Raw genomic sequence first — 26,236 nt, forward strand, 5'->3', positions numbered from 1 at the left:
GTTCTTCCTGCATCCTAGCAGGTGGCTTATGAAACACCTGCCTGGGCTGTCCCTCGCTGAACGAACACCCCTCCTGGCCAGGCGGCCAGCACAGCCGTGTCCCGGGACAGCAGGTGGATCAGCTGAACCAGCAAGGCTCTGTGGAAGGTCACGGACGCAGATGAGGGATGAGTTAGTTCAACAGGGTTGGAAATTGTGTCAGTCTTAATGAGGTCTGCAGTGACTCACCCACTCACCTGAGCTGTGCAGCCCCACTGCTGCCACGCTTCTCACTGTGGGGGCAAACGTCACAGGTGATGCTGGAGAAGAGGCTGCTGTGGCCTGCAGACAAAATGAGTTACCTAGTGGCTTTCATTAGATGCATCTTGCTGTCATTAGTCTACTTTTATCTGTTTCTTCAGTCCTCATTTAACCCAGTTGCTGGAGAGAAACAAAAGTCACCTTTTTCTTGTTCATGTAATAGGTACCTCCGGTTTTACACCACAGCTCAACTTCCAGCACCACCCCCAAGCTCAGCCTGAGGGGTTCTCACCATGAGCTGGGTACAGAGGCCACCTTGGAGCTCACCAGATCTATTCAACCACCTCTCCTGGCGAGTGGACTCTGCAGCATGGGTTCCTGCACACTGTCAGTGCCCCTCTATCCCACCACGTCTCACTGCCATTTTCCTCCTGCTCTGGTTGGAGTGACTGTCACCATCCTCATAGGAAAATCCCTTTCCATCCCTCTCCTGGGGTGAATACACGATGTTCCCAGTTTAAGTAGCTTTCAAAATCTTTGTATTCTGCCTTCCAAAGAAAACTCTTGCCCAAAAGGTTTTTTTTTTTTCTTAATTTATTTATGTAACACAGTGTAGAAAGCTATCAATTCATAAGCAATGGTTCTGTACAATCATCCTGCAGAGGATCCCTGTTAATTTTCGACCAGCAGGCACTTTTCCCCCCCCCCAGAAGTGCTCACAATTAACAGGGATTCTTTTTAATATTTTTTAAGATCCAAAAAAGATACATGGAAAAGAAAATAAGGTTTACCTTTCAATGCCTAAAGTGTGCACATAAAACAGGCACAAAGAAACAAATGTGTATTCCCATGATTTCTACGTCACTAATACAGCAGGAGCAACAATCTGTACAATAAAATGCAACTGCAGAGGAAAAGAATTTCAATAACTCATCTGGAATACTTTTTAAAAAATGTTGTTTTACTTTAAAATGCATAGTGAGAAAAAAACGCTCAGCAAAGAGAAGCAGCTAAACCCCACAGACACCGAAAGCATCCCCCATCAATTCTTAAAGCATATTTCAATTAGGACTTAATTTTTGTCACAAATCACAAGAATAATATACAACTGGCTAAGGAGCTACATGATAAATAATTGGGAAAGAGAATCTATCCATGCACTAGTTAAATACAGCTAAACTCTTTACAGTACACAAAAAACATTCATTAATAATGTAGTGTAAAGACTGAAATGTAAAGAGAAAGAGAGAGAAAATACATTACTGATTTTATTAATTCAAGTTCAGGCATCTACTTGTGTTACAGCACAGCTGTCAAAAGGCGATAATGAGTAAATAATAAAACAGAGTGTTTTTGTTTCTTTCCACGTTATTCTATAACTGAACACCAATGGGCAGTGAAGCAATCATTCTGCTGTCCAACTCATGAGGCTGCTGTGGTGTCCTAATTCTGCATCTGTTCAAAGAACTTGTAGGTGGGGTTTTCGTAGCCATTTTGCTGCATCTTGGAAAGGTGGCGCTCCTCTGGTGTCACTGCAGCATCCACCTGTCATGAGAAGGAGAAACCAGGCTCAGATTTTTGCTTAATTCACAGCACATCTCATGCTTCCTCACTAGGCCATCAGGCATACTTTGTACCCCCGTATGCATTCAGGCAGAAAGCATCCTCTAAAATGCAATAGCTTTAAAGAGCAACTTGCAAGAGACGTCCCTTCTAGCTTGGACAGTCGTGCTTCACTTTTTGGATACAGTAATACCCAGCAAAAGATAAGGCAACAGGAACTAGTCTGCAACCTGAATTTTTGCTAGGACTTCAGAAGTAGCTGACCAAACTCAGCAACGCCACCTTTGGATTTTGTTGTCTGGTTCAGGAAACATGTTATGCTGCAAATTAAAAAAGGAGATATGGTTTGCATCTCCCTGCTAGTTCCCCATTATTACATTTTTTCTCCTAGGATACATAAAGCATCCATGCTAGGAATGAACTGGATCTCTAAAGAAAAGAAAAAGCTGATGAAATAATAGAAGAAGCTGAACTAAGTGGTTTGAGGATGCGTTCTGTCTATACTGTACTCTCAGATCAGTTGCAAGTGCTGTGGTCTCAAGACCATTAAAAAATAACTGGCAAAAATAAAATGAGGGTGCAAAAGAAAAGAGTAGCCAGAGCAGCCAGGCAGAAAGCGAGACAATCACCCCATGCACTCACTGAAACTGAACTTCTCTGGCTTCAAGGTTGTATTTAGTTAAGTTTAGTGACAAAAACCTCGCCATGTCTACACTGTTTCAATATTTCTACATACCAAAAATTGACCTTTCTTGATTACTTGGAAGATGGGCATAAAGAAAGCTCAGTCAAGACTTCTCCATTTAGTACTTGCAGCTCCACAAATTATTTCCTTTCTTCACTGAATATTTCACTAATATAAAACTCCATCAAATTAGAGCGGGAGACAACTGACTCTAAATACTAATTAGGTATTCTGCCTCTTCTGTATGAACTCAGTAGCTGTTGTGTATTCAAAACCTACCATATCCTGGCTATCTTGCTAACCATCTATTAAAACACAGCTAAGAAAGTCTGCTTGTAAGCTGTTTTACTTGCTCTCTTATCTCCAATGTTTGACAGCTCTTAAAACAGAAGATAAAAACTGAATTTTGCACTGTCAAGAATTTAACATTGAGAAGGTGCCTAAGACTCTAGACTAAAGTACTGAGTATGAACCTTTTCCTGTGGATTTCTGTAAGTACTGACCTTTAGGAAAAACAGCCATTAAATTTTAGCATAAAAATAACCTTTTGGATAATGGAAAATGTATTCTCTCAAGAAGTCTTACATAGCAGGTAAGCTTACTCTAGCCATTTAATAAAAAAAGTAAAGGAAAAGTATTTTTATTTGATACTCATTTAAAATCTACTCTACAATACTGGAGATAACTCAACTTAGTGAGGGCAGAGTATGGCCATCTATAAGTTGTTACCTGATACTCTGGAGAAAGATGAAAGGTGTGTTCTTCCACGCTTGGGACAAATGCAAGCTGCTCAACTTATTTTTCTGGACGTTCCTTTATTGTGTTATGTTATACTACCGCACCACCTTCCCTGCAGTAACACCAGAAAATGGCTCCTCTCAGAGCCATTTTCTGTCTTGATGGTCTTTTACTTACTACTTAAAAGAAGAAATGCTTCTGTGTGTGGCAAGTATATCTGACTGCTCAGATCAACTGCTAACCCTGAAGCTGATCCCTTTTCCTATCTTCTAAATCTCACTCATGTTCCAATGCCCAAATTGCACCCCCAATCAGCATTGTATTTTCAATCAAATCTCTTTCTGATGCAAAAATTACACATTTTTGTGAAATACTCAACTTTAAGGGTCACATACTGTTTTCACTTGCAAGCTAGTGCAAAACTCTCCATAGCTGGAAGTCCCAAGCTTTCCAGCAAGCCCTTATTTTGGGCCAGTAGGAAACAGGATGACAGGTAGGAAAGGTCACTGGGCTGAACTGACACAGGGCTTCCTGTGTTTCCAATTCTGCAATATGACCTGGCCTTTTTGCTCTTAAAACACTGTTATTCAAAGGTGTTTATTTTTTGTTGTTGTTTGTTTGTTTGTTTTTGGATTTGCATGAAGTAATTCCCTTACGCAACAAACTCAAAATACATCAATTTCTTCGCCTCCTGCAGCATGGTCTCAGGCAGTGAGATACTGGTTAGAGAGATGGCGCTCTTGTTTTAAACTGTTCTTTCCAGATTTCTCTTATGCTAGAAATTTGGGGTAAAAAAAATTGTGTTCTTTTTTCCCTGCCTCTCTCCCTCTCCAGAAGTGACAGAAGACACTTTTTGTTTTCTATGGACAGAATAATGCAAGTTTCCCTTGGCCTGCCCATGCGAGCGCCAAGCGCTCAGCCTGGCTGTCAGCAATCATTTCAATCCATCGAGGACGGGAGAACCCCTGGGGATTTCACAGCCCGTCTCCTCTCCAACCTCCACAAGCAAGTCCCCAGGACACTTGTGTACAAGCACTGGCTGAGCAGCGCTCGCATTTTGGAGCCATGTCTGTGCCTGCTGCTCACGTTGTCCCTCGTAGCCTCCCTTCCCCGGGGAGCCCAGAGAGGGCAGACGGGAGCGCGGGTGCGAGGCGGTGACAGACCTGCTACAGCTCACAGCACTCGTCTCTGCGAGCTTCTCCAGGTGCTTGGGCACGTCCTGCTGTGTTACACGTCCTTTCTCCGCGGGTTACCAACTTTTTACACTGCCCACACCCATGTGCAGCGAGTCAGTCTCTGGCAATTTGCTGATGCTATCACCTTGCTGCAGACCACTTGTTTTCAAGTGAACGTTTCATCACTGTAACAGCAGCAGGGTCTAATATTCTTGTACAAACACATAAAAGGCCTAATCTGTGCCCTGAGGACCACGCAAATTTAACAGTGTTAACTATTTCCATTGTGACAATGTCACCGCGTGCCATCTGCTGCCACTGCTGTTGTCACTAATGCGGCTGTGAAGGAAACAGAAGAAGAAAGCAGGGGAAATTGCAAGTGTTCCAGTAGCCTTTTTTAGTGCTTACAGAAACTAAGAATACAATGCAGACGCACGGGAAAAGCCACCCTTCCTTGTACTCTCGATTGGGCTGCTGTGACATCAGGCCAGCTGTGGTTCTTGCACGCAGTAACGCTGTGCTACATGATTATCTGATGCTTGTCCACATCGAGAAGTGACAGCCTCAGAGTTCACAGCTAACCCCGCAAGGTTCTCTTCTAGCATAAAAGTAGCGTAATGTGAAGCACTGGGGCTGAGAAAATGGGGATACATCACCGTGTATCAATACATGCCTGAGAGGATTTTTCTCTTGGGAGGCTCATCCCACTAGGACGGGATGCAAAGGAGGGGTATGCCAGAACCTGTGCTGCACTTCTTCCTATTTAAGCTCCAAACAACACTGTGCTGAACTCTGTAACCTGGTTTAGCTTAAGCCTCCCACTCATCACATCTTATTCAGGACTAGAAGATATGATAAGCACACAGCATAACCTGCTTGTGGGAACGGAACAGAAGAAGGATGGTAGAAATCAGACTGAATTTTTAACGTCCTTGCACAATATTATGTATCAAAAAGCTGCGCTTTGATAAACTGGTTCACAGTGGAAGTCCAATAACCTCTGAAATATGGCATTTATAGATGAAAGGGATTTATTGAGGCTTCCAGTTGCAGTCTTAGCCTTTTTTTAATTTCCCATTTAGCCTTTAAAATGACTGGATTGTAGCACTTCCTCTCTTTCCTGCAGCTGACTGCCACAGGCTAATCCATCTCGCTGCCAACGTACGTGCACTACTGCTCATCCTGCATGTCTTCTCTTCCACTCGCTTATACCCATTCCGACTGTGCCAAACTGTTCCTCTTTTCCTACAACCTTTGTCCTAAGTATTGCTCTGTCAAACTACATGCCTTTAACTCGGCTATCTCCTTGTCAGTAAATCACTGAAGCCCTTTACCATTTCAAGAAGCTTTTTGCACCCATTATGGAGGTGGCAGGAGTTGAACACAGCATTTAAGAGGTGTGGGTACTTCCACGCTGCAGAGAAGCAGCCTAGACACTTCTCTTTTCTGCAGTGTGATCTCTTTTGAGAAAACAGCTTGGTCAGGTAGATAACCTCTTTTAAGACTGTCCATCTATCTCCTTCTGCTCAGCCTATAAATCTTTCACACAGAAAATCCTAGTGTGGAGTCAGGAAGATGGCAATACTGCAGCTAAATTCAGATGCTGCCTCTCTCTACACACACAGGACAGATCAAAATCCCGGACAGGATGTGCTGGCAGCTCTCAGAGATGCAACAAACACAACATCGTTGTTTAAATGCTGGTAAATGGACGCTGCCTAACGCACACCTGCAGATTGGACTTTGAGAGATGGACTTTGGAGAACACTATGACAATTTTAGTGGCTTCTGTGCTGCTGCTGTGAGCTCTCCATCGCTGCCTCTCCCCACAAGCTGCTGCTGCTGGAGGTGCTGCCTCCGTGACAGACAACAAATGAGCTTCAAAAACGAGAGGGTGAGCTGAGACAGTTGGCTGCAGTCTGGAGCACAGGAGGTGAGACCTTCTCCTTTTTCCACCTGCTATTATGGAGGAAGCAATCTCCTGCAGACAGCTGGGGTGGGGGCACCAGCAAAAGCCATCTTGAAAATGTCTGCTGGAGCTCATACGTGCACATATAGTAAGTAATTTTCAACCACTCAGTCATTTATTTACTTAACTGTGGCAGTCCATTTCCTGGGGAGGCTGAACCACTTTGAAACATTTATATTGTCAGACTTGGAGAAGATTATTATGACGCCTTTTCAAAATAGGACAAGTGTGTTCCACCTTAGGACTTCAAAAAAGGCTAACAGGATTTTCAGTAATGACTCTTGTTAAAGAAATCATAGGGAAATGAGAACAAGTATTAGTCAGACTTGACTTTTTGGAAGATAAGAATATAAGTGGAACAGGACCTGTTTTGTAATTTTGCATTCATTATCACAGACTTAAAATTCTCACAGTAACTTCTGACATGCAACAAACAGGTTGCTAGATTTGTTAAAACATACTCAGCCAACCTAGAACTCATGTACAGTTATTTTTACATCAAGTGTTTTTGCTCCTTTGTGCTTTTTGTGCATGGCACATTAAAGACAAATTAATCCCCTCTAAAATGGAACAGCTTAATTTTGAGGACATTTTAATATTAAACATCTATTTAAAATGGGTCTTTGGGTGCTTGTTATGTTTTCTGTTTTTCTCTAAGTGCATGCTAGAAAATTTTCTACAACAACCTACGACAAAAACAGATGTTATGCCTTTCTTGCAGGCGAGACAGTGAAGCTATGCAGTCTGCCAAGACCTGCACAGAGCAGGTCTGGCAGAATGAAGAATCAGTCCTACCTACTGATGTGAATCACAGTGCAGCAAATCTACAAGGAAACACCATCTATGGTGTGGTACTATGTATCAACTAATATTCTTGGTAGATTCCCTAAGTGATGCTGTCATTTTGACGTGAATTACTTGTTCACCTTGGGCATGTTATTTCTAGTCCAGCATTTCCAAGTTCACTGTCAGTGAAAAAAGCTCATAAGAATCTATGATTATTTTCACCACGTCACTCCATCAGATGAAACCTACCTGAAATTTTAAGGTCATACTGCAATAATGGTATGTCCACATTCAATGTCTGATTTGGGGCTTTGGCCTAAGGATCCTCCTGACCTATTCCTGCTGTCACTAAACTCAAAGGAGGGTGAGGTGACCCCAGTGCACAGCAAGGAGCTCCCTTCCACCACCTCTGGGTGGCAGCTTGGTGTGAGCAAGCTCTGTTCAGCTCTGTGTAGAGCCCCCAGGTAAGCCATTTTGGCAGGAAAGCACACTGACTTTGACCTGACACCTCAGCTGACATACAACCACTGACAGCAGCAATCAACTTGGTAGTTTAGAATTAAAACCCGTTTGAATTTTCTACAAAATGGGCTGGAAGTTCTCAGATGGAAAGTTAAAGCTGAGATTCTTGCTTGCTATTTTCTGCAATGAGGTCTAAAATTCTGCATGGCTTGCTGTGTGCTCAAATCTCACCCCAAGCCATCGCTGCTCTTCTGACCATGTCTCTTTAGAAGGTTTCAAACCATGTAGGCAACCACAGCAAGGTCACAGGAACGTGCAAACAGAGGCTTACCACAAAGGCTTACTCAAACATTTTTAAGACCCTTAATTGCCCCAGACAATGGAATACATGCATTATGAAGCATGTATGTATCCAGGAAGACCAATGCAAAGTTCACTTGACTCAGGGTGAAACCAACGTAACTATGGACTTGAATAAGACTTGGTTTCAATCAAAAATTTAAAATACCAGCTTTGGAAGGTAAAAGCATAAATGTCTCAGGTGCTGGCTAATGTAAGTACTACCTGCAAACCAGAAACTCACACGGGAAAATAGGTATCAATACATAAGGGATAAAATGTTACATGAATTCCTCTTCCAGTTCTCATCATTTAAGTTTTTCTGTGTATAGAGATCCTGTCCTAAAACCAAGCAACAGGTGAGGTATTTTAAATTACTGTAAATTGACCACAAATTTACTTGGTAGATTGGGAGGAGACAGGGGTTTTCATCTTGCAAATCCCATATAAGAGTCTTATATTTTATTTGTGTTTCTCAAATTTATGAGTTTTACATTAACCATAAATCAAAAGCTGTTGGTGGCAACGTTAAATCTTGTTTAGAGAACAAAAAGTAATAAAGTATCTGTATAGGGAAAATCCTTGAAGTATACAACACAATCCACAGAAGACCTGCCTCAAACATTTATTTGCAAAGTAAATTAAAAAAACTGTGTGTGTGAGAACTCCCACCAACAGTAAAAACAGATTTTTCCTCTTGTGCAGTATCTGCTCATTTGCTGCTGTAAAATTTCCTATAAAATGAACTTTTACATTATGAAGTGATTGGTCTGAGATGGTTCCAGAACAGATTTTTGTGGTTTTGCCTCCAACTTAGCATGGTTTATATTGTGTCTGAATTTACAAAATGAGGCAATTTAATTCCACTCAGCTAGATGCAACCTCTCAGACTCTGAACATAAGGCTAGCCAAAACAGTGGTTTCTTTGTTTGTAAATATGTTTATGGAGCGGTGTGTTGACTGCTGCACATGACACCATTTGTGCTTGGTAGTCTTTTCTTACCTCCACAACCCCGTGATGAATAGATGTGTACTGCTTCTTCTTCAGCATCACCAAAGTAATGACAATCACTGTTGCTATGACAACACCTCCCACCATTAGTCCAATGATGGCACCTTTATTTGAACCCACATCTTCAGCAAAGAACACCTACAAAGAAAAATAAAGGATGGTGGCTAATAAAAAACTGAGTATTTTGTTAACTCATCCAGCTGCCACAGAAATACAAAGCCTAGCGAAGTATCAGTAATTAAACAGTACTGTATATGTCATTCTAATTAATCAAACCTGGATTGTTGTACCACAAAGTTCTCACAGATGGGGATGAGGAATTTCAGAAATTTGTTTTGCCTTTGGTGTAGCAGTGGTGTGGCTAAGGGGAAAACTCATCCCCATGTCTCTGGTTTACATGGGACTTAGAGACAAAAGAAGTGTGAGAGTAGTGGCTTTTTTTTTTTTTTTTTTGGTGAGTGAATCAAGGTAACTGCAAAATGACTGATATTCTTGTATAGAAGTAACCAGGGAGCATACAGTTGTCTTTATATTTCAAATGTGAATCAACAAAATTCTCCTAAATCTGCATCTGTTCAGCTTGTTTGGACTACATCTGATGTATTTCAATACAGGAGTAGTGAAGACCTTCAGGGTAACAGTGAAACTTGCACACAACCAGCAAGGAGTATATTCTCACACCAAAGAAATGAGAGTCCAAATGAGAGGATGCTGATCTAAGTGACCAAAAAGGGATGCACTGAGATTTTGCAGGGCAAAGGGAGAATGAGCTATACCTGCATGGTGACAGTACTCATGTGAGACTCGTGTGAAAAACAGAAAAGATCCACTTAAATCATAAGTACTGATAAGGCAAATCAGCAAACAGCAAGAAGCTTTACTATGCATTCAGTAAGACTGGCTTTTAGCAATGGGACCAGATATGAAATGTGAACAATTGTTTTCACTGTCCCCTTTTGTATATACCGCTTTATTTTACATTCATGAATGTTTTACAAGCCTTTTGTCTGCTTGTCAATATTAGGCTTTTATTATTATTATTTTTAACCAAAATAGGCAAAAAGGATTAGAGAATAAATTACATTCACAGAATTGTAAGACTATCTCACTCTGAAAGACTAAATACTTTGACAAGCATTTAACAAAAATGCAGAGGGAAGCAGGAAACCAGCTGAGAATTATAATGAGCTGTATAACATTTGCAGTCTTTAAGAAACACAATCTTCCTTGGAGAGGTATTAAAACACGCAGTATAAATATTTATATTGTTCCTAGTTGTAAGCAAGAAATACATTTAAGCAAAGTTAAGAATTCACTGCAAAGTACACACAATGGACAGTGTTGGCATAAGCTCATATGAAGTAATAATTTCTTCTCTCAATTTTACCTGCGGAGGAATGAAAGTCTTACCACACTATTTCAGAGCCCTGTGAAATGCCCCAGCTAATATATATGTGCAACAGAGGAAGGCCTTAAGCATTTTGAGTCATGAAAATCAACTTAATATACAGCTAAAATGTGAGCACCCACAAAGAAGAGAACTACAATTTCAGACCAATTCAATAGTTTCCATGTAAAATGCAATGCACAGCTGAATTCAAAGCAATATCCTAAGGAGACTGCTTCAGTAAATCTTTCCAGGGCACAGAAGAAAACACAGATGAAAGTATTTTCTGCTTACTGCTTTTGAATTAAAGTTAACGGAGAAGGGCATCAGCTAGGATATGGCACGCAGTAAACAAGCAACGCCCTGTAAGGCATCATTACAGGACTTTCTCAACAATACTGGACTCCTTGCTCAGTCTCAATTGAACAGATAACCGAGAGGACAGCTTGCTGATTTTTAAATAATGGTTGTGGCTATCGGTAAGAAGCACGGCATTAAATGCTTCAAAAAGCTTGAAAGGTCCCACTTTAAGCATGATGTGGATTGCCCGGGTGCATGGATTACAATGCACTCCCCATCAGCTACCACAGGAAGGGCAGTTGGCAGCTCCAAAGTGCCTGCATCAAACCACTTAAATGCTGAAGGTCGCCGCGGGGAAGTGCGTGTGACACAGGATCGATAACTAACGAGCAAGTGGCTAAAAATGCATTTCTGCAAGTTCCTTCCCTTCAGTAAACTTGCATGGGTTTACTCCACCAGGGTGTTTAACTCATCTGAGCTAAGCATGTCAGAATTTCCCAAATTAGTGCTAATGCATTTTGGATTAGCTCATCAAACTGGGAATTCTCAGTTCTCAGCATCAAAGAGATGGCAGAATATCTTTTCACACAGTGATTGCCTAGTTCAAATGCAAATTTAAGTCCCATGTTAATTTTAATTTTCAGCACTAGTTAGCTTTAAGAATATATTAAGAAAAAAAGCTTTCAAGTTTAATATCAGGATATAGAAAGTCACAGAACTGAAATCTCATCATGTAATATACCTTTACAAAAGAGAAGGCAGAAAAGGTTTACAGCTAATGCTGCTGTATGGGTTCTTCATTACTTATTAAGAAACTGATGCTTATTCCTACTTCCATTGCTTTTGGTTGTTATTTTTGTGTTCATAAGAAACACAGTTCAAAGGAGGAACAGTATTTTGCTCCTATTTGCCCTTAATCTGTTAATAATTTAATATACCTTACAGAACAAAACACACAGATAGACAAAACTAAGGCCAGTATCCTCTTATGCCAAAGCACAGGATCTTGCCAGAGGTTATGCTCCATGGAGTTCAGCTCCTTCATGCACCACCTCCATCTGTTTTGACAGAAAAAGAATCTATTCCTGAAATGGTGTTACACTAGTTCTTGCTGCACCATGCTGCGTTTCCATGAGTTTTTCTTTGTTTGTTTTAACTTATTTAGCATTTTCCTTTCTCTTCTCTTTAGTTATGTGACGGTGACAGAAAGACAGTGGGACAGGTGTTGCCCAAATGACCACATCTGACCACATGGCAGTGCAAGGGTAGAAACGGCCAGAATTTCCTCTCACGTGAGACTTAATGGCTTTCTATCTTCTCTGCTGAAATTATTCCAGCTTTACTTCCATTTAAGAGAGAACCAGAAGAATCATCATCTGTTCACATGGAACCTTTCTGTTGGCAATTTCAGCATCCACATCACTCGGGGAAACATGGCCATATTTGACCCACACATTCAGGATATAATCAAAACACACATGCAGAAAGGAACATTTGTTCACTCACCAGCTTTTGATGATGCACTTCATATCCTGAGTCATGTCGGAACTCTGCATCCATCTTGACTTCAGATATCTCTTCTGTTTTAACATTGGTCAACCCAGAACCTGCATTGCACCGCAAAGACAATTGGTTAAAGTCATCGATTCAGTTACCCTCTGCTTACCTCCACCACTACGAGGGCACACAGCGATAGTGTCATTCACAAAGAGGAGGTGTGATGCAGCGTGAAAGGGAACTGGGAGGAACGTGAGGTACGTCTGACGGTTCAGTCACTGAGGTGACACAGAACGAGCTGGTAAAATTTCTCCCCTGTTAATGTTCCTTAATTCACTGCAGCTATGTTGGTACAAGCATCAAAGGCTTTCAGTACAAAACACAGCAAGAATTAAGCTGCTGGGGACCAACAGCGATCTCCTGAACTGGCTCATAGGATGCAGGCGGATCTGCTCTGATAGCCTCTTTAGCAATGTCATGAAAATTTAGTGTTCAGGCCAAAACTGTTCTCTTCCCTAAGCTCAGGCTGCTGTGAGGAAAAAAACATATACCCATGGTGCGAGGTGGGAAACCCCAGATATTCTATTTTCTTGTTTCTTGCAAGCCCGTATCGTATGTGCAGACAAGCCTAAATAACCTCCTATAATATTGGTGCAGTTTACAGAGTTCTTATTTGTTTTTATATTTCAGACTGCTCAGAACTGACTTCTGCCTGAGACATGGTAACTCCATCTCTTGATTAGAAGGATACAGTAAACCAAGTAACCACAGCTTGCAGTGATTTTAATTATAGTTTGCAGTCCTGTTCCATCCTTAAGGGTACAAAGGGGAGATGCTGCACTTGCCTAACTGGAAAAGAAGGGCAGGATTTCCTCCTGGAAAACAGCCTTAGGAGAATGAGCCAGACATACAACAGCTGAGCAGTGCATCCTCTATGTGTATCTATGAATGTTTTGTCCTGAAAAGCTGGCTCTGGCTTGTAGAGAACATATGGATATTCACATAGCTGGTTATTTTCCTTCTCAGTGCAACTGATTGACATTTATATTTCCTGGAGGTACAAACACTGCAGAAGCATGGTGTTTATAAGAAGTTGTTTCCTCACCCTGTCTAATGTGATAAGGACAAACTGTTTCATATTCCTTGTCTATATTTATTTTAGCATTTTATTGCCCCAAATGATTCTTAATATTTGGGTTGACCTTAAGCTCTGATGCAGAGGGAAAATCTCTTCTAAAATTCTCAGCACTACTGACAGCTCTTGTGCTCCACCACCGCTCTGGACTCTCAAGAAATTCCTGAAGACTTCCATGTGCCACAATCTGAAGCAGCACTGAATGAAATAATTATTCCCCGTTTATTGCTTTTGAATGAGCGTTTTTTTCCATTAAATGCTGATCTAGTTTTATATTATGAGACAGTGAGAACAGACCTTCCCAAGAACTTCTCCAGACTGTACTGACAATCCCATTCTAAAGCAATGATCTTGCTTTTCTTTTTTTTTTTTCTCCTTTTTTTTTTCCTTGCATATAAAGGTGAAAACAATAATAATCTTCATGTGGTAAAGTATTTATGGTTATTTTCTTGAAGAGTCCAACTGCCCCATAAATTCTACTTTAGTAAGTGTCTTCTTTTTAAGGAATGTTTTATTCCTTAAAGACCTTTCTTCTTTTATTAAGCATCTGATTTTTGATGCCACATTACACTACTGACAAGTATATTATGACATGTATATATGAGGCCACTTCTAAATGCAAGAACAGTTGAGTACTTAAGGAACCGCAGTTTGAAAACAAACCATGATGTTCTGTCAATGAAACGCAGGAGGAAATGAAGATGAAGGAAATAAAACCCACATGGTGCCTGAAAAGAGGTTTAATTTTCTATACTTGAAGCAGCTATGGTTAGTTTTCCAAACTAAGAATACAATTCACTCTCCTTTGAGCATCATCTCAAAATAGCCCCTACACCTGCGTCAACAGGAAGCGAAGAAAATGAGAATGTGTATCTGGCCACACTGAGGCTCACCTCTTCAAACCTTCTGTCTTTTTGTTATTAGAATTAAAAGGGGGAAAACAAGAGTGGAATAGCAGTGTTTCACATAGTTTAAATATCTGGGGGGAAAGGGCTTTCCTGGGACTTGGTTCTCTGCCCGTGGCTGAAGCAGCTGGAGAGGAGGCCGGCTCCCCGGTGCTTGCTGCTCTCCATGGCCCCACTGGCTGCCCCTCAGACATGCTAGCCAAACCACCTTGAGGAAACTCCCCCAGGGCAAGGACCTCGGGAACTGCACAACGTGTTTGCTACAGCTGACAGATCCATTTAAGATACAAATATTGATTAGAGCATATACATACATATATGAAATATATTGGTGAAGAATCAACTTGTGTTTTGTAGAGAGAAGTCCTGCTCCCCAATCTCTTGGAGGTCACTAACAAGCTAGCAAGGACATGGGAAAGATGAGCTGGCTTTCAGGAAATCTTGCTTTCCAAAAGGAGGTTGATAAGATCCCTCATCAAAGCTGTGGCAGAAGCTGAGATGGCAAGGATTAAGAGCGAAAGTCCTATATGACTTCCCACAGCTGATTAAAAGAGATGAAACAAAGTGTAAACACACGGGCATTTTTCACAATGGAGGAAGGTTACCAGCAGGGTCCACAAGGATCTGTGCTGTGCTGTTTGTAAAAGTGATCCAGATAAGGGAGTGAATGGTGCAGGGACAAAGTTTATTGACAAAAAATTAAAATAAAATAGTCAAAGTAAAACCAGCTGCAAAGAACTGCAGAAGGGTATTACAAATTCTGAGTGCACAATAAAAGGGAAAGGATATTTAATGTTGGTACAATGTAAAGTGGTGCACACAGGGATAAACAACCCTAACTATACATACACAACGGGCTCTACACTGGCTCTGGTCCAGCCAGGACAGAGACCTTGGAGTCACTGCGGATAATTCTCTGCGGGCACTTGGCTTATTGGCAGTCAGAAAGGTGAAGAGAAAGACAGGAATAATTGTGAAGGAACAGAGAAAACAGAAAACGTCATTACACCACCATATGAATGATGCAACTTCATTTTAAATACAGCTACCACTTCTGGTCAGCCCACCACAAACAAAGACAGAAGAACTAGAAAAGGTACAAAGCAGGGGGGACAATCACTGACATGGTTTCTGTACAATGAAGGACCAGACAAATCATGAGTCCCCAGACTGGAAAAAGATAAATGAGGGGGAACAATACAGATATTTATGCAACTGTGAGCAACATGGAGAAAATATATAAGAAATGACTAATCATTATTTCTCCAACGAAAGTAAAGAATACCGACATGGTTATAACACAGCAGATTAAAAACTAACAAAAGAAAAGTATGTATACATAATCTGGTGCAATGCAAAATTGGACTGTGGAACTCACTGGCACAAATAATAAGAACATTCAAAATACAAATGAACAAATGCAAAGAAGAAAGGTTCATCTAGGGATACTAAACGCAACGGTAAAATACAATTTCCAGTCCTGGAAGTCTATCAAACGCTGGCTGCCAAAGGCTCAGTGGATGTGCTAGGAGTAATATGGCAGAGGTGAAATCTCTAAGCATCCTGTATGCACCATCGCCAGAGGGAGGATGATGGGCTTGGGTACCTCTGCTCTTGGGGTCTAACCACTTTTATTGGAAGTGAGCTATGATAGCTTAGACAGTAGGTTTTTGTTAGCTTCAGTTAAATGGAGCCAAACACCACAGGCAGGAATTAGAGCAGCATTTGGGGGCAGAACAGGTCAGTAGCCTTCACAGCAATAAGCTACAGCATGACAGAGGATGCTAAGTTCACCAGTAGGCTCATCTGCTGGAAAAACATGAGATCAAACCCTCAGGCTTCCCTGAAGCCACATTTCTTGGACGCTTCCCTTCCCTTCTTCCATTCCCAATAGAGAGGGAGCTGTACTTCCAGGCTACTACTGTGCTTCCAGGATGCAGCAGGCTAAACAATCTGTGGAGATCAGGCAGAAAATTTTTGCTTTGGGCTAATACGATCAAGGTCTGGTGGTCTACTTGACCTTATACACCAAACCAAAAAAATGCCATGGGATCTGAACACAAAATAGGACTTCCTATTACACAGTTAAATATTGTTTCACTTTCTAAAACTTGCCTTTGGCAGCTAGCACTTTTTTGGTCAGAAAGAGAATAAACTTCTATTGCACTAACAAACCTAATAGAAATTTTTTTCTTCCTCCTATCTCCCTTAGAAGGGAAGAAGAAAGACTTTAAGAAGTGCAATGAGGGTAATCTGGTGCTCTTCCGAAAACAACTGATTATATAGTAAGAAAACAATGACTCTGCACTAGAATCAATTAAATATTTGGTACAAGACAATTAAACATGGAGTTAAAAACTGCCTTTCTACCATGCTACATTGCAGAATTGAGACCTTCTACTGAACAAAACTTCTCTTTGTTTCCAGTTCATACACTTTCCCGTCCTGGTAAATACATAGTTAGACACACATGCTAAAATCAAAGATTTAGTTTTCAAAGGTAGTAACTGAAGAAGGAAAAAACTTCTGGGTCTTTCTAAAAATTTTATCAATATGAATAAGGTAGGATGCAAACAGCAAACAGTTAAGACCGCTATACGCTTGCAAGGAAGACAAGAACACAAACAGAAGTTAACTATAAAACAAGATCCTTAATCCTTACTCAAAATGATGTTTTTTTTTTCCACTATCAAGTCTAAAATACACAATTCGAACACAAAAGCCAAAATAAAAGAAGAAAAATGACAGTAACAGCCTCACTGCAAACTCACAAATAATGATAATTATTAGTGCTTTTTCTTCTAAATTACATACTATCTTTAGGGAGTTGCATTCCCAATTACTTTAATTTTAAAATGCTACAATTCAGCTGGTAAATATTTTAACTTGCATCTTCTTAGCAAAACTGACAAAACTATTTAGCCATCAAAACCACAGTATTAAAAACATCCAGAAAAATCCAACATAATGAGCTAGTTAAGATTATACTTTCATAAAATAAAACAATTTTCTAACAATAAATGTGTGCTGACTTACTGTATATGTAACAGAAAATGATTCCATGTTTTTTCTTGCTTTGCTCTTGAATAATTAGGTTTCTTGAATGATGGCCTTTTAATGGTATTTTTGTTAATTAGGAATGTTAACTGTTTTTATATATACACACATTTATACATACGCATACATACACACACACACACCTATATTCCAAGCATCACAGAGCAGCGTTTACAACCTTAATTGTTCCTTGCACTTAAAGGGAAAAAAAAGCAAACAAAAAAACCCAACTCCAAACACGGAGTTTATAACTACTCAGATGAAATACAAACAAAGCAGCTGCTTTGAGGAACATTTTACTCTCACACAGATAAGGTTTTGTGTTTGTTTAAATATATATTTATGCTTTACAAAGGACAAGAATAAATATGATACAATGAATTCTACCAAGGAAGTACTTAGGTGTATATTATCTACTACGCTGTCTGTGACTGGTTGACCTACTGGTTAAATAACAGCCTAGCAAGACTTTGTGACTTTGTTTTGCAAGGATGTGAAACAATCTTAGTTTTGTGTGTGGTCTTCCAAGTACTTTTAGAGCTAAAAATCAAACTTCCAAGTGAAGCACAGCTGAAATTGCCAGAATTTGATGGTCTCTACATAGAGGGGAAAAAAAAGTAGCACATTTGAAAATGGTTTGAGCAATAGAAAGGAGGACAGAATTCAAGAAAACATTTAACTCCATGTCCATGAACTGTATTTTGAGTGGTGTTAAGAAAAAGAGAAGATTTGTGGAACGAGGGTCTGCTATAAATGTAGTAAACAGCTTTCCCTGGGTAAAACTGCATAAAAAAAAAAAAAAAAAAAGGCTGGATGGAAAAGAATGAAGTGTTTGAACAATTATCTGGGAAGACGACTTCAAGTTCTTACCAGAAGTACAACTATTACTTCCATAAGACTCTGTCACTCTGTGAAGGTCATTTCAGCTGTTTCATGCATAAAATGAAGATTATATACTCACTTTCGTAAAGACAACTCAAATATCAGTGAGGAGAAGGAATTTTAAGATACAAAACTTTCTTGTCTCTTCTTGGAAGTTAGTAAAATGGTGGTTTGCTTTTACTTCATGGATGACTACGGCACTCTCAAACTGGAGAAAGCAGTAAAGAAGTGCAAACTTTGTTGTTGTTGTTGTTTGTTTAGAAGCTTTTCAATCTTATTTTAAAGAGAATACTTTAAATTCTTAAATTCCTTTGAATTTTTAAAATAAATATTTTTTAAGAAAAAAATCTTGCTAGAACTTACTTTGAAAAAAAATATTTTCTAGAAGACCAGAGATAATTTACAGGTGTGTAAAAATCAATAATCAAAACAAGTAAAATTTGGTGATCTTTTCCTGGCATATCAACACATATGCTGAGCAGATGCATATAGAATTGCATTCACAGTTAACTATATAATGGAAAAAAATCTACTACAGATTTTTAGTTGGTAGCTGCAGACAGTTAGTTTAAGACATCAGTATTGAACTAACATCACCAAGACCAGAAAACGACCTGGCAATTTCTGTCAGGAAAATCATAAATAATTCCCTAAGCTGCTCTATGCCCTCACCTCGTACAGAGTGCAGCATATGTGCTAATGATTCTGCAGAACAGTCATTAGGCTTCAGAGCCTCTGCAACCATATATAAAAAAATCCCTCAGCCTCCTCCAATATGTAATAGAATTAAGAGATATCATGATTTACTGGCAGAAGGGCCAGAGACACAGAAGCAGCTCTATGTGCAAGCTCTCCTCAGAATTACTGAATGTTTAGAAAACAATCTACTGACAAAGGGTTGGGAGAACATCAAAAAAAACAAACCACCAAACCACACTACGTGGAAGAAAATAACACAATTAACTTCATAATCTCCTTGCAATGTGAACTGTGGGCATCCTGTTAGTGATATAATCTTATCTGTTAGCAGTGTAATTACAGTTGCGACTGTGCAACAGATGTGAATACGATTTACCCTGTACAGAGCATCGTTTTTTCTTCTCTATCCTTGAACTTCAGAAAATCTGCTGATATTAGGCAACATCCATTCCGATGGCAAATTTTCTAATCTTTACTCAATTTCCATAAATCAGACTGCTGGGTTAACACAAGTAATAGGGAACTTGTTCATGAGTATCTGGACTGTTTTATATATACCTTTATGTCTCTTTCTACAAATAAACAGAACAAAGTTACTAATAATTACCCAATATTCAGCTGCAAGATACTAAATATTTATCATGAAAAAGTGACCTCTGAGGAATGAGCAAGGAGACATTATTGAAAAAGTTCGTCCAGCTAGGCTATCAACTAAAGCGGTATTCCTCGTATTTGCAGCTCTTCCTATTTTCAGGCTGGACTGAATCCTTTTAGTTGTCTCCCCGTATGGAGCAATTTAGAAATGGCAGGAACATGCCAAAAACGCCTTAACATCTCAGGCTGTATGAAAAAATACAGCTCACTGATGACTGCTCTCTAGATGTTTTCCTTCCCTTTTACCTTTTTATTACCTCTGTTTACTTCCTTTCGAGGAAGGAGATGAGAGGAGAGAGATTTAGGCATAATTCTTATTTTTGTTCCCCCATTTGTGGATTAAAAAGGGAAGCAAAACGTGGAGCATTGGACTCCTTTTCATATACCAGTGTGAATCATGCAGATGTTATATTTATACTAGGAAATAGGGATTCCCCACAAATTATTCTCCCCTTGGGACTGATATAAGTCAGGCTCAAATTCAAGCTTCAGCTGCTGCTAGTCAAGGTGGAGCGCAGCAGAGCTACAGATTTGGACAACTCTGGCCTTGAATTTTAGTAAACACTTTAAACTTGGTCCTACTCATAAGCTTTACTGCTTTATAGATTGGCCAACTCTTCACATTTCCTGCCTCTTTTCAAAGTTTTTGTTTGTTTCTTTTGAAAGAGGGAGAATGATGTGCTGAAGTACCAAAACTGTAGTTATCCCAGATATCACAAACTAAGTACCTACTTTTCCCTTCTGTACCGTGACCAAACGACCTCTCTTTTAGGAAGGAGACGAGTATCATCCACATGATCTAGATTTGTTGTTAAGAAAAATGTAGTGATCATTGTAAGAATGTCATGTGGATGAAAACCAGTAACAAGATAATGGAAAAAGGAAGAAAGGACATGTGCCTGTGTACTTGTGTTGGTCCTTCAAGAGACAATTTTCTTCAGTGACTCTGAACACCTAAAAACATTCAATTGATCATAAGCCCAGGCTTGGACTATTGCAGGTTGACATGACAAGGTATTTTAACCTTGAAGAAGCTGGTAACCACCCAGTTCACTTCAGCAAGACAAGCAGAAGCACAAACTGAAAAGTCAAGACTGTGACAGTGGCAAAGCTTTCGGGAAATCAACAGGAATGCAGGCAATTAAAACAAAACAAAAAGTTACAGGCAGCTGTGTGTGTTAATCTGCCTCCAGCCCCCCTTCTAATACTTTTCATTCTGTAATAATATCCTCATTGTCCAGATTATTTTTTCCTAAAGAACACCAACTGACTACTCTAAAAGGACATTAACTGCAGAAAAAAAGTATCATTTTTCCTCTTTTAAACTCTAACATAGATGTTTTATTTATAATTAGCAAGTAAAACAATTTTGAAGTACAGTAATTTTAAAACTGTCAGAAGTCCTTAGTATTTCACACTGTTTAATTAACCGTCCGTGTGCTTTCCACAATTCCTAGTTTGTGACAGCTACTCAGACCGGTACCAGCTTTTTGTTAAATTGAAATACTTGGGCAGATAAATTACTTTCAAAAGATGATGGAAAATCAGGTGGGCATGTACTGACAGAATTTCTCTCACTAAGAACTAATTTGCAGAAATCTGGGCATGGTGATTAAAGATGTAAGGATGAAGGTCTACAAGAAATGGTGAAGGAAATATGTTTTGTTTCCTGTTACAATATATTTACCAGTACTGTAATGGGGTAAAATCTTTATTTTATATACAAATCTAAGAAATTTGATGCTGTGAAGTTTGGAAGGCAGGCACAACAGCGATATTTCAGCCTCTCTAGTGAGGTGACTGTCTTCACACAGGAATGCAGCGTGCATCCCTGCCTGTCCCGAGGGATTCAATCTCTACACCAAAAGCAGAACACAAGAGCCCTGGCACCACTTAAACGGTGCTAAAACGCAGTGAGTGGCACAAAGGCCCCTTGATGGCATTACTTTTATTCCATGTGCTCTTCATAGTGTAATATTTCCTGTATCTGCTGGGAATTTCAAGTCATAACAATCATGTTGAAATATTTCTACCTCTCCTTAATAGTCTATCACACACCTTGACAAAAGACCGCTCATGACCTATGCCGGGCATACTTCTTGCACTATTTGTATCATCCCAACCAACAACGTGCTCTGACACAATGGCCTTAAAAACACACTTCCTTCTGAAACTAGGGTGCTGCAGTATGAGAAAATCCTTTCCCTAGAAAGTGACACCAGTGATTTCTGTCGTGTGTGTGTGTGTGTATGGCAATAGAAGGGAGGAAGGAATAACCTTTAGTAATAAATATGGGCCTCCTAACAGGAGATTTTTCACAAAGACTGAAAGTAAAAAGGTTAGCAATTACAAACTTTAATACTACAGGAACTCCACCAGCTTCCAGGCTCTCTTTGTGGAATGAAGTAAGGCTCTAAACACCAGTATCAGAGTCCTAAAACAATGCTAGGAAGACACCACCTGGCCAGCCTCAACGTACCTCCCAACTGCTGTAAGATATGGTCTTAATTCACTCCCCACTGTAGCGTTTGCTGGAGTCAGTAAATACCAGTGGTATGGGGAGAGATTTAAACATGCTAAGGTGTTGCCCGTAATGCTTTCCAATAGAAGTTTGGAGGAAAAGATGAAGGGAGAAATAAGATAGATTGATCAGCTTGATCTGAAGAAAAAAAAATAAAAAAAGAGATGTGACACTGAGATAACTCTGACCCAAAAATAAACTCATCTAATCTCACTGTTTGTTGAAAAGTAATCTGAAATCAAAGTTTGTTTGCAATCACTGGAATCATCCATTTCTAGATATTTCTAAACAGAGATGAGGGAAAAACAACCTAGGAAGCAAAAAAAAAATAGTATGAAAAGCAATCTTTTCCTTTTGAAATCTGAATTATCTCACAACTCTAAGCATTTGCAACTAGAGTTGAGTTAGCCACATCTGAATTCAACAGGAAGACGTTGGTACCCCCAGAAGGCAAATACTCACCTCTTTCTAACCTACAATGGCATGGATAACTGTCTAGAGGTGTCTTCACTGAATCCAGGGTGAGAATATATGTGTCAATTTTTAGATGTTTGGAATTAGCTAAGATAAGTATCACTGTAAAAAGATCTTGATGTACCCTGCACTTCTAAAATGGTATAGATGAATTCTTTATTAGCCATGATTTACACGGAACAGTATACTTGCATCGAGAATATGGTACTCCTATCATATGTTCCTAAATTAAAAGTGCTCTCTGCACTCTGGGGTACTGTGGCTACTGCATCTTACATCTGCCGAAACTTTCTTGCTGCCAGGGATGACAACTTGACGTGAGTGCCAGCTCTGAGTCCCACTCTGTTTGCACGCACACGTACTGAACATCCGTGATAAAGACACCACTGACGTGGCCCATGTGTGTCAACTCATGCCCCGAATACCAGGTCCTGGTTCAGGACATAGCATTGCATTTTAGGAGAGGGTTACACCAAAGAAAAGGTGATCATCTGAGCTCGAGCAGACCACGCACATGCTGGGAAAACACAGGTTAGGTAAAAGGTTACACAGGTTAGGTAAAAGCCATGCAAGTTCTATACCTGGTCGTGTGGTGAGTCCTCTGTCTGCAGCGGGGCGGGCATCAACTGGCTCAACTGGGCAGGTGCAGAAAAGAAACAAAAAAAGCAAACAAAAGATAAACAAGAACCCCCAAAGTGATAAAACCAACTGCTTTTCTGTTGGGATAGTGCAGGAGAGACATATGGTATAAACTGAGTTACAAACGCAACAGCTAGAAAAGATCTGCCTTCAGTTAATCCTGGAAATAAAAGGAAGGGATGGACACAACTTCAAAAGGAAAGTTCCACAGCTATGTGTCAATTTTACATCATATTCTGATTTCTGCTTAAATTGAGAAACTACTGAGATCAAAGACTTTCTGTCTGAAGAGTGAAACTATATTCATTATGTGCAAACACTTTCCAATCATCTGATTAGAAGTGGCAGCAACATGATGAGCTCTTGCAGGTATGTCTTGATCAATGCTGACTTACAAACCTACTGAATCCTGACCCCTTTTTCTTTTCAATAGGGATTTTTTACAGCACTAGCTGTAAGGTATGAAAAAAAAAGGTACATTTTAAAATTACAATCAATACTTCATTCCAGTATGCTCTCATTTGTAGACAGCAAATATGTCTTCCAATTTTTGAAAGGGATACAAAGGAGAAACAACCATTTCTAGCCCAATTGTGTGTCACACACAGTGCTAAAACTCTTGTATTACCATACACAGACTTCACCAGCTGAAAGCTCAGGCTGATGGAGCTCACTGGCATTAGTAGAAAAAAAGGATGTGCAAAACTTAAAGTCACCTATTGCCTTGGCTAATCCCCCTTCCTTCTTCTATACTTTCTCTCCTTCTTTGCTCCAATACTTCTGCCTTTCTTATTTACCCTGTGCTGGAAGTGCCAGTGTCAAAAATAAATTAATTTTAGAAATAAATTATTATGTTGTAGCTTGGAATTCAGAAATTTTTAAATAAGGTATTCGTTTGATTTTCTGGATTCAGGCATGAACCTTCTAATCAGCAATAAGTGAGCCACAACAACATAGGAAACTTGGCAAGACCACAGTTTTCCATCAGGAAGAACTGATCATGGTGTTCTGCATTAGAAAACCATGCTAGCCCGATGACACTGCTGACTGAAGCAAGGGGACTGCCCATCTTCCTAGGAAGTCTGTGTCACTTTCTTTGTGTTACTATGGGCTTGACGAACAGAACCTACAGGCTTGTAAGTGGCACCCGTATCTGTTGTACCCAGGAGATGACTGCAACAACTCCTGCCTCTGGAAAAAGGCAGTAAACATTACGGTAGCTGCAGTCTAAAAGTGCATCTGAACATTCAACTTGTTTGCTGTTACAGAAGCGAAAAGTTTCCCCAGAGCTTGCTGGTCTGGTGCTGCACAGACAAGCCATCAAACCACTTTTCTTCACAGCAGTTCAGAGTGGCAGTAGCAGACCACATAACTGCTTTTCTCCCATAGTGCTGTACAAAAAACAATTTCCATCCTTAACTAAAGACTACAATTTTGAGTATTTTTCTCTTTAAGTCTTCTGCTAGGTTTTCCAATACTGCTGGCACCAACCCTTAGGTATGTCAGCAGCAATTTTCAATGGAAAAGCCTGAAGTGAAGAAACAACCAAGGACCAACATCACCTTTTGCCCTTTGCAAAGCCCTCCTCTGTTGTCCTCCCACCACTCCCCACTTCCTAGAAGGTTTTTATTTCCTTCTCACTTGGCACTTTGTAACCCTGTCACAGTCAGGAATTTGGCAGAGGATCATGCCAGTAGCTATGGAGAACTGAGAGAGCAGGTTGTAGGTAGCAGTAAAAACAAGGGTAGCTGAAAGGAGAAAAGGACGAAGGAAGTTTCTGTTGAATGGTAGCATGGACCTGACCTCAGGGTAATGCACGATTTCTGGTGTGAGGTGAAAGTATTACTAATAACAATGAGTAATTCTTGTCATCTGTGGCTATGTTGGCAGCTTGCAGGGGAGAGGCAAACACCACCAGCACATTTCATAACTGACACAAAGTGAAATGACTTGCTCAGGGTCACAAGCCAGTTTTGGGGCAAAAACCAGGAACAAAAGCTCAGAGCCATGGGTATTCCAAAGCAGATGGTGACCCCGGGTGCCGAAGTGCAGCGTGCACCACGGATCATGATACAAAGACAGGTGATTTCTGGAAAGCACTGAGCTGCCACCTTTTGAATATCTGTTTCATTTTAAGACCTGCTTGCCCTTGTCCCTGTATTGATGTATGTACCAGCAGCAGTTAACTCTGAAAATCTTGTCAGTGGATTTCCTCACGCCTTCCTTTCTGGAGCACGCTGCCTCACAACAGTTCATACAGAAGGGAGACGTTTAAACCTATAACAGCATTTATGAACAGTCAAAACTCCAAGATGTACTGTGTGTAAGTATAGAAACTGCATTCATTTTGATACTCCAGAATCATCACATTTCTCTTGAATGCACTTCCCTATGCATTTAAGTACAAGAATTAAGAATGAAAATGTTTTCCACACAGGCTCATGAAACTTCATTAGTAAATATCTGCTTTTTTAAAGATACGCTAACAATGCAGGCTTCTCACAATGTACACCTCTTATCTAATACATCTCAGGAGAGCAAGAGGGAATGTGACTGCTTTTTTTTTTTTCTTTCCAAAAATAAAAGAAAGGTGAATCAAAAATCTCAAAAGCTGGTTAAACCAACAGGCAAGGAGAGCTATGTGACACTCACCCAATCAAGAACAGTGTTGAATGGAATAACTGGCCAGATCATAAGGGTAACAGCACATTCTTGAAAATCTTACTTTAGAAAAAAAATACTTTGTCATTAAGGCTAACTCTATCTTCACGGTGAAGTAAAAAGAGTAAAACATTAAACCCAGCAGCTTGTTGACAAAATTAAGGGTCTTTTCAACTTCAATGATTCTATGAAAATTCCCATGACCTTGTCAATGTCACAGGCTTCACAGTTGTTGGCGTTTCCCCCCAGTGTTGAAGGTGCATTTTTGTTGCCAAAATGCAACTTCCTCAATAGTCAAAAGTGAAACTTCCTGAAAGTTTGGTGATGCCTTCTATGGTGTCCTGTGAGTGTTTTTCATTAACCTAGACTGTATTACAACACGCTAGATGTGTTCAGCCATTGGAGCTGTGTAGTGCATTGCCTGCTGCCTTGGATACATTTCTGTGGACATTTACT

At 40.0% G+C, this 26,236-nt stretch overlaps 1 protein-coding gene across 4 annotated transcripts in view; it reads right to left on the reverse strand.

Moving 5' to 3' along the window:
• Positions 1-1,180: 1,180 nt before the first annotated feature.
• Positions 1,181-26,236, reverse strand: part of APP (amyloid beta precursor protein) — a 222,842-nt gene continuing 197,786 nt past the window's right edge. For 2 of the 4 annotated variants that reach the window (XM_066977760.1, XM_066977752.1), the window contains 4 exons: positions 23,062-23,115; positions 12,163-12,263; positions 8,961-9,107; positions 1,181-1,785 (listed from right to left, as the gene is read on the reverse strand). In XM_066977760.1, the coding sequence (XP_066833861.1) occupies positions 1,684-1,785; positions 8,961-9,107; positions 12,163-12,263; positions 23,062-23,115 (404 nt within the window). In that variant the 3' untranslated portion in view covers positions 1,181-1,683. The remainder of the gene's footprint in view (positions 1,786-8,960; positions 9,108-12,162; positions 12,264-23,061; positions 23,116-26,236) is intronic. The other 2 variants (XM_066977765.1, XM_066977753.1) reach the window with 1 other exon arrangement.

Source organism: Anser cygnoides, chromosome 1 (genome assembly GCF_040182565.1).
Source record: "Anser cygnoides isolate HZ-2024a breed goose chromosome 1, Taihu_goose_T2T_genome, whole genome shotgun sequence".
Lineage (NCBI taxonomy): Eukaryota > Metazoa > Chordata > Aves > Anseriformes > Anatidae > Anser > Anser cygnoides.